Source organism: Phaenicophaeus curvirostris, chromosome 3 (assembly GCF_032191515.1).
Source record: "Phaenicophaeus curvirostris isolate KB17595 chromosome 3, BPBGC_Pcur_1.0, whole genome shotgun sequence".
NCBI classification, from domain to species: Eukaryota; Metazoa; Chordata; class Aves; order Cuculiformes; family Cuculidae; genus Phaenicophaeus; species Phaenicophaeus curvirostris.
In genome coordinates, this window is record NC_091394.1 from 73355115 (window position 1) to 73369050 (window position 13936).

Genomic DNA, 13936 nt, shown 5'->3' on the forward strand with positions numbered 1-13936 from the left:
TTGCAGGCTGAATGATAAACTCCAACTTCTAACAAGCTCCTGGCACCAAAGCCAATTCTGAAGCAGCTTTTAAAACAAAAACAAACCAGATGCCATGAAAATAAACCAGAATTATTTAAGTGGGAATATCAGAGTTGATACAACTGCAACTGGAAGAGCATATTCAATTCCAAAAGGAAACCATCTGGCAACGTACCAAGGTAACAGCTATAGTATCTGCACAGAACTCATGTGACACAGACAACCAAGAACTGAAAACACATGAAAGCAAACCCATTGAGGATACAAGTGCTTCAGGACAACAGAATAGCTAGGAATACTTTACACACTGACTAAAATAATGCAAACTGTCTACCCACACACTAACAATGGAAGAAACAAGATGGGAACAATAAATACCTTATCTCTGGGAAAATTCATCTCCACAGTTAAACCAAATGAAAATAGAACACAACATACTTTGAGAAGGCCAACACAGGCTGTTCAGAGATCACAGCAGTCCAGAGGAAGTAGTTACTGACAGGTGAAAGGCAGAATAACTTCCTGACTTCAAAGAAGATGTTGGTTCCCTGATTCCCATTTTGCACATCCTGTGTTGCATTTTATTAATTGGATTTTAGATGAGATTTTTATCTTTAATTTCTAATAAAAGGTTCATTAGCATAAACCAGTGCACACAGTCATCAGGCTTCTTAAGACACCGTATTTGTACTGGTGGCTGGAATCAAAAGAAATAGTCTTTTCCTTGTGTGGCAAAGTGTCATAATCTCATCATTTACTAATAATAGGTAGCAATGTAGAAAAGGGCTGGTAGCAGGAATTCCTGACATCTCCTTACTCTGAATCATGCAAAGTTTGCAAAACTCTGGCTTTTTGCAAGTACGTAACATTATTATACTTATAATGAAGTCTCAAGAGTTATTCTACACCTACAAATTAAAAATATAAAACAAACAACAGTGATTATAGAATTTGGGAACTGACAGTTCCTGTGAATAGACGGGAATGATCTCCAAACCACTCAGTCAAGTTCCATGCACTAAGCAATGGAAAAAAGCCCTTAAATGTTATTCATTTCCCTGAGTCTCTTAAAAAAGAAAAACTGTAACACACACATCTGTGACCTAGCAACACTACGGTTTGAAATACTTTCCAGATCACTGAACTGTGCAATACCTTTAAAAATGGGATGACAAAAGGTCGCAGTGGGAAGTTAGTAGCTTCTTGCAGTTTGGAATGAAATTCTTCAATTGTCAAAGTAGAATTCTGTTGAGAAAAAGAATTCTGTCTTGGTGACAAAATAATGAAAACACTTAGCAAGAAAAACAGTAACCAAAGCATTCTGAAATTGCTTAATAACTCGTTCTTGTTATTGGTAAGAGGATAAAGAAAAGCATGCCACATATTAAATTATTACCTTATTAAAATACTCAAAGGAAACCACCAGCAGCCCAGACATTCAGTGCCTGTTGCTTAGAGTACAGTTTAAGCTCTCAGGTGCTAAGCATGGGAATGCTTTCACATTTCAAACATCGGTTAAAGAGAGCTGCCTTTCTCAACATTTATTTTCTATTGAAGCCTCTTGTAATTTTGTTCCCAGTGCAGAAGTGGTAATTAACATGCACACACCAAAAAAAAAACCAACCAAAAAAAAAACCCCACAACAAAACCAAAAATACCCTCTCACTTTTAAAAGACACATTCCTTGCTGTTTGAGGAGGACTTATAAAGAGGACTTGTACTTATAAAGAGAAATGCTTACTACATTCTAGGCTGTGTAAGAAAATCATTACTTTGCAACTGAAGGCATAATCATGAAGACCACGTGCTGCACAGGGCTGACCAAAGGAATAACGTGCTATGTGGATATTCCCAAGGAAAAGATTCTTAATTTGCTCAACACAGCTCAGGTGAAAGTAGAAATCAACTGCAATTAACAGTGAAGATGTACTTTTGACTTAAAAATCAAGGTAAGTTAGATGCTTCCAGAGCCGTCCTTTGTTTCTTTACTAGTTCCCCTTTCCACAGAGAACCATGTGACAAGCAAAACCACATTTAACAGGCATTTTGCGTATGGAAGCAAAAGGAGAGTAGGACTTACTGAAGTTACGCTGCCTACATTAAAATTCCTTTTGACATGGACTCAAGTGAAGGGGTAGCCACTGCTGTCAGGTAGTGTTTTGTGAAGGTACAAGCCCTAGCACTAAACAGTGCTGGCAGTCTTTGCTCCAAATGAAGTCAATGGCAACTGCAGCTGCTCAGAACAGATGTAAATTAGAGCACCACAACAGCATTTTTCTTGGTACATCTAATTATTGCTGAAGGAGATACATGGGAGACAACAATGCCTGGCAGAGAGGAGGCTTTACTGGGAATAAAAAGAATCCTGGTCCAGATTCACAACAATTTGTCTGTAAAACAGTGACCCAACTTGACTGATGTAGTTAAGAAAAAGCTAAAATTTTCATTCAGCCATGTAATTGCATAAAGACAACCATATAAATAAGGTGACTTAAGTAGCAGTAATGCACCATCAAGTCTCTCACTGGCAGGTTTAAAGGTTACTGTGGAAAGGTATTCCATTATATAACTGCAGTCCAAACATCTATTCAGCTAATCCTTTTAATCAGTATTCTGCCATTATATGTGTAATGGCATCCTCCTCTCCCCAGCCAACTAAACCAGACAAGCCAAATTGTATTTTACTACATTATGTAATTCAAGGTGTGTCTACATTAGAGGTGCAGCCATTACAGAACAAAATCCCTTTATCAACATTACAGTATAACGCTACACTGGCAAAACGTGTCAAGCCCATATTTGGTTGGGAATAGCTGCCACTCACAGGCAGCTAGTCAATGTTCGCTGTGGCACTAAGAGACAGCGCTTCATTCTTGCATGTTTGCTAGAAGTATGATGTGCAGCATACGTGACTTGCTCTTTTATAAAATAAACCCGTCAAGTATAAAAGAGGGAAAAGGAGAGAAAAAGATCACAGTTATTATATTGGGTTTTTTGCTTACCACGAGTCCTAGCACAAGGGTACGCACTCTCTCCCCAATCTCTGGTGAAATGTCATTGCCAAACTGCTGTAAGGTTGTAAGAAATCTCTTCAGTTTGCTGAGTTGCCTAGCTCCACAAGCTGGCGGTAACTGCTGGTTAGCCAGAGAAGAGGAAGAGGAAGAGGACGGCCCATTGCTAAAGCCATTAGGAGGAGATGGAGCTCCATTTAACGCCGTTGGTGAATGGCTAGTGCCATTGGTTACTGAAAGAAAAAGAGAGAAAGGAGGATAAAATAGAAGGTGAAAGAGAGAGATAGAAAGGAGACAGCAGGGAAAATCCATCAACTTATGTTTAATGTGCTTGACCTCAAAATTAATTAAGTTGCACAATCAAGGATAATTAGCCTTTTGACAGAGCAACAGTCTTCAGTTTATATCTATTTCTCAACAGCTAGTACTGATTGGTGTGTAGATTGGAAGTCACAGCAGCTGCCTCTCATGCAGCCTCCTCGAAATGCTTCTGGACCTGAAAATCATCATTTGAATACCAGCCTTTTGTCAGAGGATTTTAAAAAGAGAGGGAGGGAAACAGAGAGAGAAAGAGCATGTATGACTGAAGAAAGAAGAAAAAAATTGCTCTTTGGGGTAGAAAATAACTGTGCAGACGTATTTCACGGTTTATCTCTGAATATTTTTACTTGTATTTTGTACACACAAATGACAGCCGTGTCAAGAGTTTCATGTTTTAACATTACACCACCCAATAAGAAGGTTATTTTTTCTGATACAGATTTCCTAGCTGCTAACACAAGGAGCACATGAAGTTGTTAGTGCAGGTACATATGATGCCATGCTCACTGTGGCCTGAAGCCTTGAAGCTATGGCAAGAAGCTAGACTTCAGAAGACTTCTCCAAGACCACGAGCAAATCAGCTTTTATGTGCCAATACCATAACTCTAAAAAAGGATGAGAAAACATTTCCCTCCTGTTGTAAGGCTGCTGTGAGAATAATTATCTGAAGTACTAAATGTTCAAAATTTATGGCAATGAGATTCATGCAGACATACTGAAGAAAACAACAGTTAATTTTTGGCAGTGATTTCAGCGTGACTTTTATCCACTCCCCAGAAGAGAGCAGAGAATCAAACTGAAGACATCCTTTTCCACCCAGGATACTTGGAACTGCAACAGTCAAACACACTGTTGAGGCTGTTTGAATCTGACTCACCAAAATGACAGCGAATGGCGAGAAAAAAGATGGCTCCCTAGAAATGCAAATGTACCAAGTGCACTGGCAGGTGTGAGCACACAGCATGTGACTATATGCAGCAGCAGCCACACTCGGCTGATCACTACCCTGCAGAAATTCGCCGATTTCTTTTTGGGAAGTCACTTAGAACCCATCTCAAAAAACCACCAAAACTCAGGAACTTGTCTACACTCAAAAATGCATAGGAGCATTACCTACATTACTTCCTATTTAAAAGCATAAGCATGGCAAGCTAGCAACTTAAAGAACTTTCAGTGTTTCTTAATGACCAACCTCCCTGAAGCCAAACATCTCTTTCTCTTTGTCATTTGCTCCAGCAGCCTTCTTTATTTTTATACAGCAAGTCTTTTTTCAGGGTGGACACCTTTCACTAGATTTAAATCATTGGCCTATTAACAGATTTAAATCATCAGCATGATATTTTTGATGGAGCTTTTGCACTAGTGACTGAAAAGCCCTGCTGGATGTATTACAGAAAAAGCTATCTGAATGGCTATCTAGTTATCTAGCTGTGTGGGCTAGAGAGAATAAAAAGTGGAAAAAGCAGAAACAGAAAGAAGCTGGCCTCAACAAGTTCAACTCCACGTGTAGCTCTAAGCCACACTCTCCAAGCGCTGCAGTAGAATACAATATTAGAATAAACAAATACATTGTGATTGCTGGGAAGTTGCATAGCCAAAAGTCATCATATCATGAGCTTGATAAATGAGGTCTGGGAAGAATAAGAACGCGTCCTACTCTAACCTGAGGTCCTGGGGCTATAGTCAAAGAAGCACAGAACAGCAAAATTCATTACCTAGGATAGATAGGAGGAGAAGAAAGGCAGGTAAAATTTCTCCCACAACGAAAGATACATATAAATATTTTAGCTTCTCTAAAACTTTTTAATAGCCCATTCCATACTAATGATTTTATCTCTTTCTCTGCAGTGTCTGAATTTTCCAGCTGGCAAAGATATACGTCATTGCTAAACCAAAACCATATTATTAATAAAACAGAATTTAGTATTTAGAATTTTAAACTACTATACATCAAGAGTTTTTAATCATCTACACCAAAGAAAACAAGCATACTCTTGACTAGAAAACAAGTATGATCTTCCTGGCCTGCAGGCATTCTCACTGTAGATGTAACAGACACTCAAACAGAAGCGACTGTTTACTGTACAAACTGGAACCGCTAAGGCCACAATCCAAAATCTGACAGGGTAAAAGGCAATCAGAATTAAACTTTTTGTCTTCATATACACAGCCTCAAAAATCCAGCCATGGTTCACACACCTTCCAATCAAATAAACAAATATTCAGAAATCCTGTGAGCAGACAGAGGATTATAAGAGTGATTAAAGAACAACATTGTCCTATTCCTTTTATGATTGCCAAAGATTACCCTGAACCGTGCAAAGTGCATCACACTGGAAAGCTTATTCTGTAAGAGCACCACCCTGAAAAAAAACTAGAAACAATTTAACTTTAGACCAAAGCAGCTCCTAGGAGGATTCAGGTGCTGGAGTTAATCTAAACAGATAAATCTTCGCAGGATCAGGGTCACTGGGTTAAATTTGAGTTTATGTGACTAGCTGGCACAAACCCTTCTCACTGTTTGAGTTCAATGTAAATTGTCAGGACAGGGTTCCCTGGGATAAGTAGTACAAACGCCTCCAGCTGGCCTTCTGCATAGAGGTGAATTTTAAATAAGGTATTTAACAGACCGAAAGGGACCAAACAGACATAAGCAAGACAAACAGAAGATGCTGTCTTCATTCTGCTTAGGCATATGTATTCTACTGTTCTAAAAATGTTTTATTTAAAATGTGAAATGCAAACACATTCTCATGTTTATACTATTACAAGGCAGTATAAAAGAGACCAAAAAATTTGCAACTAAATCTTGGTAAAAGAAATGTGGATCACTTCATGGCTGTGAAAAGAATAGTCCAGACAACATGCCAGATTCAAATATCAGTTACACTAAGAGTAATTTCATCAAGACTAGTAGAGTTTCTTGTGTGTTTACACCAATAAACTGAGAGAGATGCAGCCCCATGTGATTTAGAGAAGTGGTCACAGACTACAAATCTCTAGATAAAACAATAAAAGGTCTTTGTTTTTTGTTTTATAGCAATATTAGCTGCACACTTTATAGTGCTTAAATCAGAATTCTTCATTTGGTCATAGGTGGAACGAAGACAAGTATTTTCTTTGGGAATTACCCCCACTTTAAAATATAAACAAACAACCCCCTCCCCAAGTTTCTATACAAGAGCGAACGGGATCTTTTAAACAAAAGAATGGCATAAATGAAGAGGAAAAGTAGTATTTCTGTACTTCTCAAAGAAAGACTTGTCTCATCATTAAGCACATGGGAAACCAGTACTCGCTTTCTTTGACTCTGCAGCCAAGCCGCCAATGAAGTAACAGCACAACTGAGCAGAATGTCTTAATACCTTAAAGATGCATTAATCTGTTGTGATCTAAGTTTTCTTAATTACTTTATAACAGTACAACCAAACACTGCATCTGCCACGTCAGGTGTCCCTTCACACACTTTGGTTTCTTACATAATAGAAAGAACATGGAAGAAAAGGAAGAAAATAAGTCTAATTACACGTTGTGGGCGTGAATGAACTGGTTCTTGGAGCTCCTTGGGTAGTGGGAGGAGGTGGCATGGTTGGAGGCGTCAGCCTGGATTGTGTCTTCACATCCACAGGTGAGTCTGGCATTGTGGAATGCTTCTCAGTGCGATCTGCAACACACACCACAGGAACACACCAATTTACTTCCCCAAGCACATCCCCTCTGACAAAAAACTTAAAAAGCTAATGGAAGAAGTGAGACATTTCAGCATCTGCCACAGAAGATTACACCTGATTATCTACTCCAGTGTGCTCTTCCCAAATTACATCATCTAAACCTTACTTAAGAAGGTGTAACACAGATGGCAAGACCTAATTTGTAGCAGTGCTGCATTATCTTTTGTTTTTATTTCTAGCACGTGCAGATGCTACCTCACAAGCACTCCCGGAGCTGCAGTAATACCACCTCCCTTCAAGACTCTCATGTTAGCCAGGAGGAAAAAAACAGATGAAGAGATACATGGAGCTAATAAATCCTCTTATGACAGCTTTTGTAGAACTAAAACTTGAAGCTCTTTAGTACAGGTGAGATATTGAGTAGGTTATTGGTTGAAGCCAGCTCTCTTCATGTCGCTTTTTCGTAACACCTGCCATTATCTCCATTGCTTCTCTTCATGATCATGTAGAGAAACTTACGTTAAATGCCACAAGCCTCCTGGATCACTTTACTACCCTGCCCTTGGATATTCTTACAGTCACCAGAAAAATGAACACAACATGCCAAAATGGTAGTGTCAGTCATCACACAAACATGTGGGTTTTTTTTAAAAAAGCATCTAAGTTTTTACTTTTGCACATTAAGAACAACTTCACTGTTCCAAATCTGCAAGATAAGTAGAAGCATAACTCCCCAAGAAAACAAAACAAAGAAAAGGCAAAACCAGGAAGAAAAACTAACAGTTCTCTTCCAGCTAAAGACCTAAAGATGCAAGAGATTTGGTACAGAAGCTATAGAAGCACCTTCTTTTTCCGACATTTTTTTGGAAACCTCTAAGTTAACATTTTTAAAAACCTACCCAAACCCTTATGTTTCATTTATCAGGAAGGGGCAAAACATGACAACATTTATCAACTGAAAGAAAAATTAATGCTTCCTTTTTAATGCCACGAGTTTAGTGGGCCATCTTCAGTAAACCTGAGCAAGATCAAGTTTAGCTTTTAATGGACATAAGCCAAATTCTTCCATTGCTTCACTTGGGGGGTTGGGTTTATTTATTTTAAACACTGTTCTCCACAAGTCTTGTGAAGATTCATTAAACTATTTTGTAAAACAAGTAAGTGTTGCTGCTAATGGGTAAACGCCTAAGTCTGTGGTTTTAATTCAAGACAATAGCAAAGTCCGTCACGTTCTATAAATTCTGTTACTGCACTCCGCGACGTGCTTTCCTTGTTCTTACTAACAACATACAAACTTCAACCAAATAGTCATATATAAAATTTACCCTGGGACACACCAAGATAAAGTAAATGCAATCCACACATTTAGATAAGGAAGGGTAGATTTGAAAGAGCCTCAAAACACTTAATTATCAGAAAGCTTAAAAAAAAAATTCAAACACAAACAACAAAAGACATCACCACAAAAATTAACAGCACACAAAATACACCAATCTTTAGCTGCCTGAAACTGAGGAATTACGTCTCAGAGAAGCGGTGTGTCAGGTACTGCAATTCTGGAAGACATCTTCACCCTTTGTAGAAGTGCCTACAGATGATGCCTCAGTTCTCAGGGAAAGGGACTCATTTTGTATAAAATTTAGAGACAAGTTTGCAGGAGATGAGCATTAAAACACCGCTAGAACAGGATGAGGGGAATACAGATACAGTATTATAGGATCTGTAGTGTTGATAAAAGGTTAGTAAACCTCAGCTATGTGGGGAATAGTATCCAAAATCCATTAGCTTAAAAATTAAGTCTGCTACACAGACGGGTGAGGTTTAATTTGCAAAATCAAGCAACAGTAAATTATTACATGCTGGAAAACAAAAGCAAGTTTTTAAACATAGTCTACACAAATTTCCTTTCCATATCACTACAGTAAAACAGTCAAATCTAGATCTTCAACAAGCTATTCATTTAATATAAAGAAATATGAAAACTCGTCTTGAAATGTTAATTGCTTCCTTAATAGCTGAATTCATCTTGCACTCACCTCAACCAACCTCAGCAACAAGGGAATAAATAGCTTTCAGCTCATGTTGCAACAGAGGGATAGAGGCACAGCAGTGAGCCCAAGCCCTCCTAAATAAAGGCAAATATTTCTGCCATGCCAAGAAAGGAGAGAGAAAGGGAAGCTTGCCAGAGCTGGTGGGGAGATAACAGTGGGAACTGCTGGTCCATCTGGTTTTCATTCTGCTAACACTCACATTGAACTGTTGGGGAAGGCAGTCCAGGTACACAGATTTGAAGCATGTGGGAGCGCAGACACAGGCACGGAGGAGATGGAGGTGGGTGGAAGGAGGAGTGAGAGAAATCGAACTCCTCTAACAGTCTGCTGCTCACAGCGAGCAGGCACAGCCTGTATCCTCCAATTCAGCTGTTGATAACTAAAAGCGATCCCAAGCCCGTAACCAGCCACACTGCTCCTGTTCCCCTCCTTTGCTCTAAGATCAGGTTTGATCAGAAATTCACTCAGATGGGAGGGGGGCAGGCTTTCCCAAAAAGCTGGCAATGTTATGTTACTAAAATTGAACATGGTAGTGGGAAGTAGCGTGTTGGTTTTGCCCTCCAATTTCGGTTTGCCATTCTACTGCAGTCCAACTGGTTTTTACTCCCTCTAACAGTGTCTGCCACCCTGGCTTGCAGATTGCTGAAATTATCCACAGACTCCTGTTCTTCTCATATAAATCTGATGACATTAGACTTGATTTTCCTATTTACTTTCCTCTGGATCTCTTAGGGGTTAAAAATAATCCTCTACATGCCACTTACCATTTTCTTAACCTCCCTCTCCCTCTCTGAAAGCCTTAAACCCCACTCTGCTACTGTATGATCGCAGGCAGACAGATTTATCTCTGGCTGTCTTCAAGTTCCCTAGCCCTGCCTTCTGTAAGGAGATACAAGTCTCCTCTCAAGCACACCTCAAAACACTTCAAATCAGGGTACAAGATTATCTTGTCAGAGCAGAAAGTTTCCGGGGGGGGCGCGGTGGGAAGGCTTTTGAAGCAATACAGTGAAAAGCTTTTCCACGTGATTGGAAAACATCACCATAAACACACCACCCAGGAGAACAGCCTGCTCCATTGCAGTCTCTACAACCCACCTTTCCACCATCTCCTACAGGAACCATTCTGTTCACACTGCTACTATTGACCTGTTCCTTGCCTCTCCAGCCTGTTTCCTAACTTCTGAGGGAGCTATGGGGCTGGGAGCACTTGGCTACAGGAGCTCTGCACCCACCTGTCCCACCACCCGCAACCACAGAGAACTTCAGCAGCTCTGTTTTTAAGAGGAAGATCTCTAGGGGATGTAGTGGTGATGGAGCACAAAACAGAGCCACGGCTGATAAAAGTGTTACTTAGCCTACGATTCTAGCTTCTACAAATAATTATTTTTCAATTTAAAACCAAACACACACATAACATTTTCTACTTTAATTGTTGAAAAACAGCCTGAAAATACGAAAGCTAAAGGCAGAATGGCATTTAAATCACTAGCCAAATTTCACCTAAACCATGTGAATTCCATCAGGGCTTTTTCCATATAGAAATTTTTCATGCAAGCTCTCTGTGGATATTCTGGTATCAGTACATTCAGAGGTGATAAGGGCTTGGGAGAGGAAGAAAGTATCCCTCAACAGGAAAAACTATTTTTAACATGTGAAACCTGCCTGTGTAAGATTTCATGTACATTTGTTCCAGTTTTATAATACAAGATCATACACAAAGGACTTTGTCTGAAATTTGGAAGAACTTAAAAGGAAAATTGTGTCTTAAAATTGCTTAATTTCTTGAAGTCAAAAAGTTTTATGCTTTTGTGTCAAACAACATTCCCTGTTTGCAAAGCTAGTTCTAATTCTTTTTTTTTTCCTGCTGGACTCTGACATTTTAAATAATAATCCTGAATTAGCAGGGACACAACAAAAAGTTTCATACAAGCAGTATCCCACCACATCACATATTTCAGAGAGCAGGCTGAGTACATAGAGTGTAACTTCTTCCAGGTGCAGACTTCTTCCACTGAATCCCTCTAAGCAGCAATAGACTTACAGTCTGTAGCCCAGTTTGGATCAAATGGGGCTGAAACCAGAGGTTCTCCAAACCAAAGGGAAAAGGAGACATCTGTAATTCATTCTGTAGTGTTTGCTACAATCAATACAGTATGGGGATAGATGGTGAAATAATGGTCTAGTCCTAATCCATACACACAACCCTCTGGTGCAGCAAAAGACTTAGAATAAATTCAGAAAATATGTTTCAAGTATGGAGAGATATATTGCATTTGCTTCGGATTATATTTTTTATTTAAAAAAAAGAAAAAATAACCAAACCAAACATTTTGAAATACACGTTCTTAAATGTCTTTTCCAGCATAGGGCTAAGAACTGTGATTTTACCACAGAAGTTTTTTGCTCCATTTTATATTAAAGAATGTTGTAAAACCTACTTTAAATTATGATAGTTCTTCTGTGGATTTCTTGGTTCATGAAACTATACTGTCCTAGTCATTCATTCAATTTTTATAGTTGGAGTTATTTAGCTGTTAGATGAACACTTGTATTTACCGTAAGCAGCCAACTTCTGAAGATAAATAGGGAAGAGACAAAGTAAAATGTGCAACAGCAGGGGCAGAGCAAGAGAGATGTGCATTTATTTAAAGTGATTTACTCTACTTCCTGTATCTTAAATGATTTAGTCCATTTTTAAAACAAGGCGGTCTTTCATATATGGCAACATTTCAGCTCACGTGGCACCCTTCCAAGTCTAACGCATCAAGGAAAGCTGATGTATGGAACAAAATATGGAATATATAAATACTTTACTGATACGATTTCAATAGCAAATTCAATGTCAAGCATTTCTAGAAGTGGTGTGTTTTCAATTTCCTTTTTTAAATAAAAAAAAGTATGGTATAATATGCTGTGGCATTTATTTTACTTTTAGTTAATGCAAACAGTTCCAGATGTATATTCAGGCACGAAAGATTCTTAGAAGAAGCTCTGTGTTGGTTGTACAGTACTTACTACTTCTATGCCAACATGTTAAAAATATAAACAAAACTGTCAAATTAAAAGAGCCCATTGTCTTGTTGCCTTTAAATTCAGAGACAGTACAAACCTGCATATGACACAAAGGATTAGAACCCGCCCCTGCAACCCTGATTATGTCAATTGAGACCTGAATCTGTAGGATGTAATACTGATGATTATCACCTAGATGGTATCAGACTGATTTTGATTCTTTTGAGTGGGATATAATGGAATTTGAAAGTAGGTAACAACTACAGGTTCTGAGTCACAGTAGCGATGAACTGGGAGACAGAAAACCTCAAGTCCACATAGGAGGACAAATGACATAACTCTGCCATCCATAATGATGTCATGTGATCAGTCAGTAAAGAACCTTCCCTCCCTCAGCTCTTGTCAAGCCTCTCAGCACTGTTACAAAGCAGTGTCTGTAGAAAACCTCAACTCCTGCCTCTTAGACCTGCCACTATGGAGAACAGGACAATAGCACAAGGTATCTGCCTGTTGTGGTTTAACCCCAGCTGGCAACTGAGCACCAGACAGCTGCTCACTTACTCCGGTTGGGATGGGGGAGAGAATCAGAAGAGTAATAGTGAGAAAACTTGTGTGTTGACATAAAGACAGTTTAAGAGCAAAAGCCGTGCACATAAGCAAAGCAAAACCAGGAATTCATTCACTACTTCCCTTCAGCAGGCTGGTGTTCAGTCCCATCTCCAGAAAAGCATGACTCCCTCACACATAACAGTTGTTTGGGAACACAAATGCCATTAGCCCAAACGTTCCCCCACTTCCTTCTTCTTCCCCCACTTTCATACACTGAGCATGATGTCATATAGTATGGAATATCCCTTTCGTCAGCTGGGGTCAGCTCTCCCATCTGTATGACCTCCCAACCTCCTGAGCATCCCACAACTCACTCGCTGGTCAGGTGGTGTGAGAAGCAGAAAAGGTCTTGATGCTGTTAGCGCTGCTCCACATCAATGTGTTAACAGCCTGTCTCCAGCACAAAGCCAAAACACAGCCCCATACCAGCTAATATGAAGAAATTTAACTCTATCCCAGCCAAAACCAGCACATTGCCTTTGCTGAAAAGTACTTAAGAATGCAAAACCCACCCACACCATACACCTAGGGAAAATTTTAAGTCCTATGCTGCAGCCGTAACACATGACATTTGAACAACGCTGCTGCAGACCCTCTCCCAGCCAAGCATGCTGGGGATTTAAATTTGAGACCAGACAAGTTCTCATTCTATTCATCTCTTGACCCTTCTGACTTTTGCTTAATGAATAAACAACAATCTAAACACAATGGATTTTTTTGTGCTATAAACAACTGATCCCAAATAGGCATAATATAGACATAGCTTTCTGTCAGCACCAGATGTGGTCAAGTTATTGGCCTAGAAAGAAAATAACACCCAGCTTCCAGTTCCCTGGTGCAGAACTTTTACTCTCTAGGTGATTTGCAGAAAGGCAGTATCAGAAATGAGCTCAGAAACTCAGACTCCATCTTTTGTCACAAAACATTACCCCTGCAAGCATTATCCATCGGAAATGAGAATGTGTATGAGGGGAGTGATGGATGTTCGCAGCAAAGTTTTCAAGGCATTTTACTGCCTCTTTAGCAAGCTGGGTATGAAGTTCACATACTGAAGGTGATCCTTTTGCAAGAGTAATATCACAACTTTGCTCCAGCCTTATCTTGGTTCTCCTCTGCTTAGATTGTTGGAACACTTCATATCACCAGCTAATCTTCCAAATAAATTAAAGCACACTTACTTTACCCATTTCTTCTCATTTAATATGCAGTAGCTAGAAGAAATTCTGCATGCAGGGAGTTC

General features: G+C 39.3%; 1 protein-coding gene across 6 annotated transcripts in view; it reads right to left on the minus strand.

Annotated features, from left to right (window-relative positions):
• RUNX1T1 (RUNX1 partner transcriptional co-repressor 1) overlaps positions 1-13936 on the minus strand; it is a 110617-nt gene that overhangs the window by 40968 nt on the left and 55713 nt on the right. For 5 of the 6 annotated variants that reach the window (XM_069854333.1, XM_069854332.1, XM_069854336.1 and 2 more), the window contains 3 exons: positions 6880-7017; positions 3024-3265; positions 1177-1266 (listed from right to left, as the gene is read on the minus strand). In XM_069854333.1, the coding sequence (XP_069710434.1) occupies positions 1177-1266; positions 3024-3265; positions 6880-7017 (470 nt within the window). Of the gene's footprint in view, positions 1-1176; positions 1267-3023; positions 3266-6879; positions 7018-9060; positions 9129-13936 lie in introns of those variants that run through there. The other variant, XM_069854335.1, reaches the window with a different exon arrangement.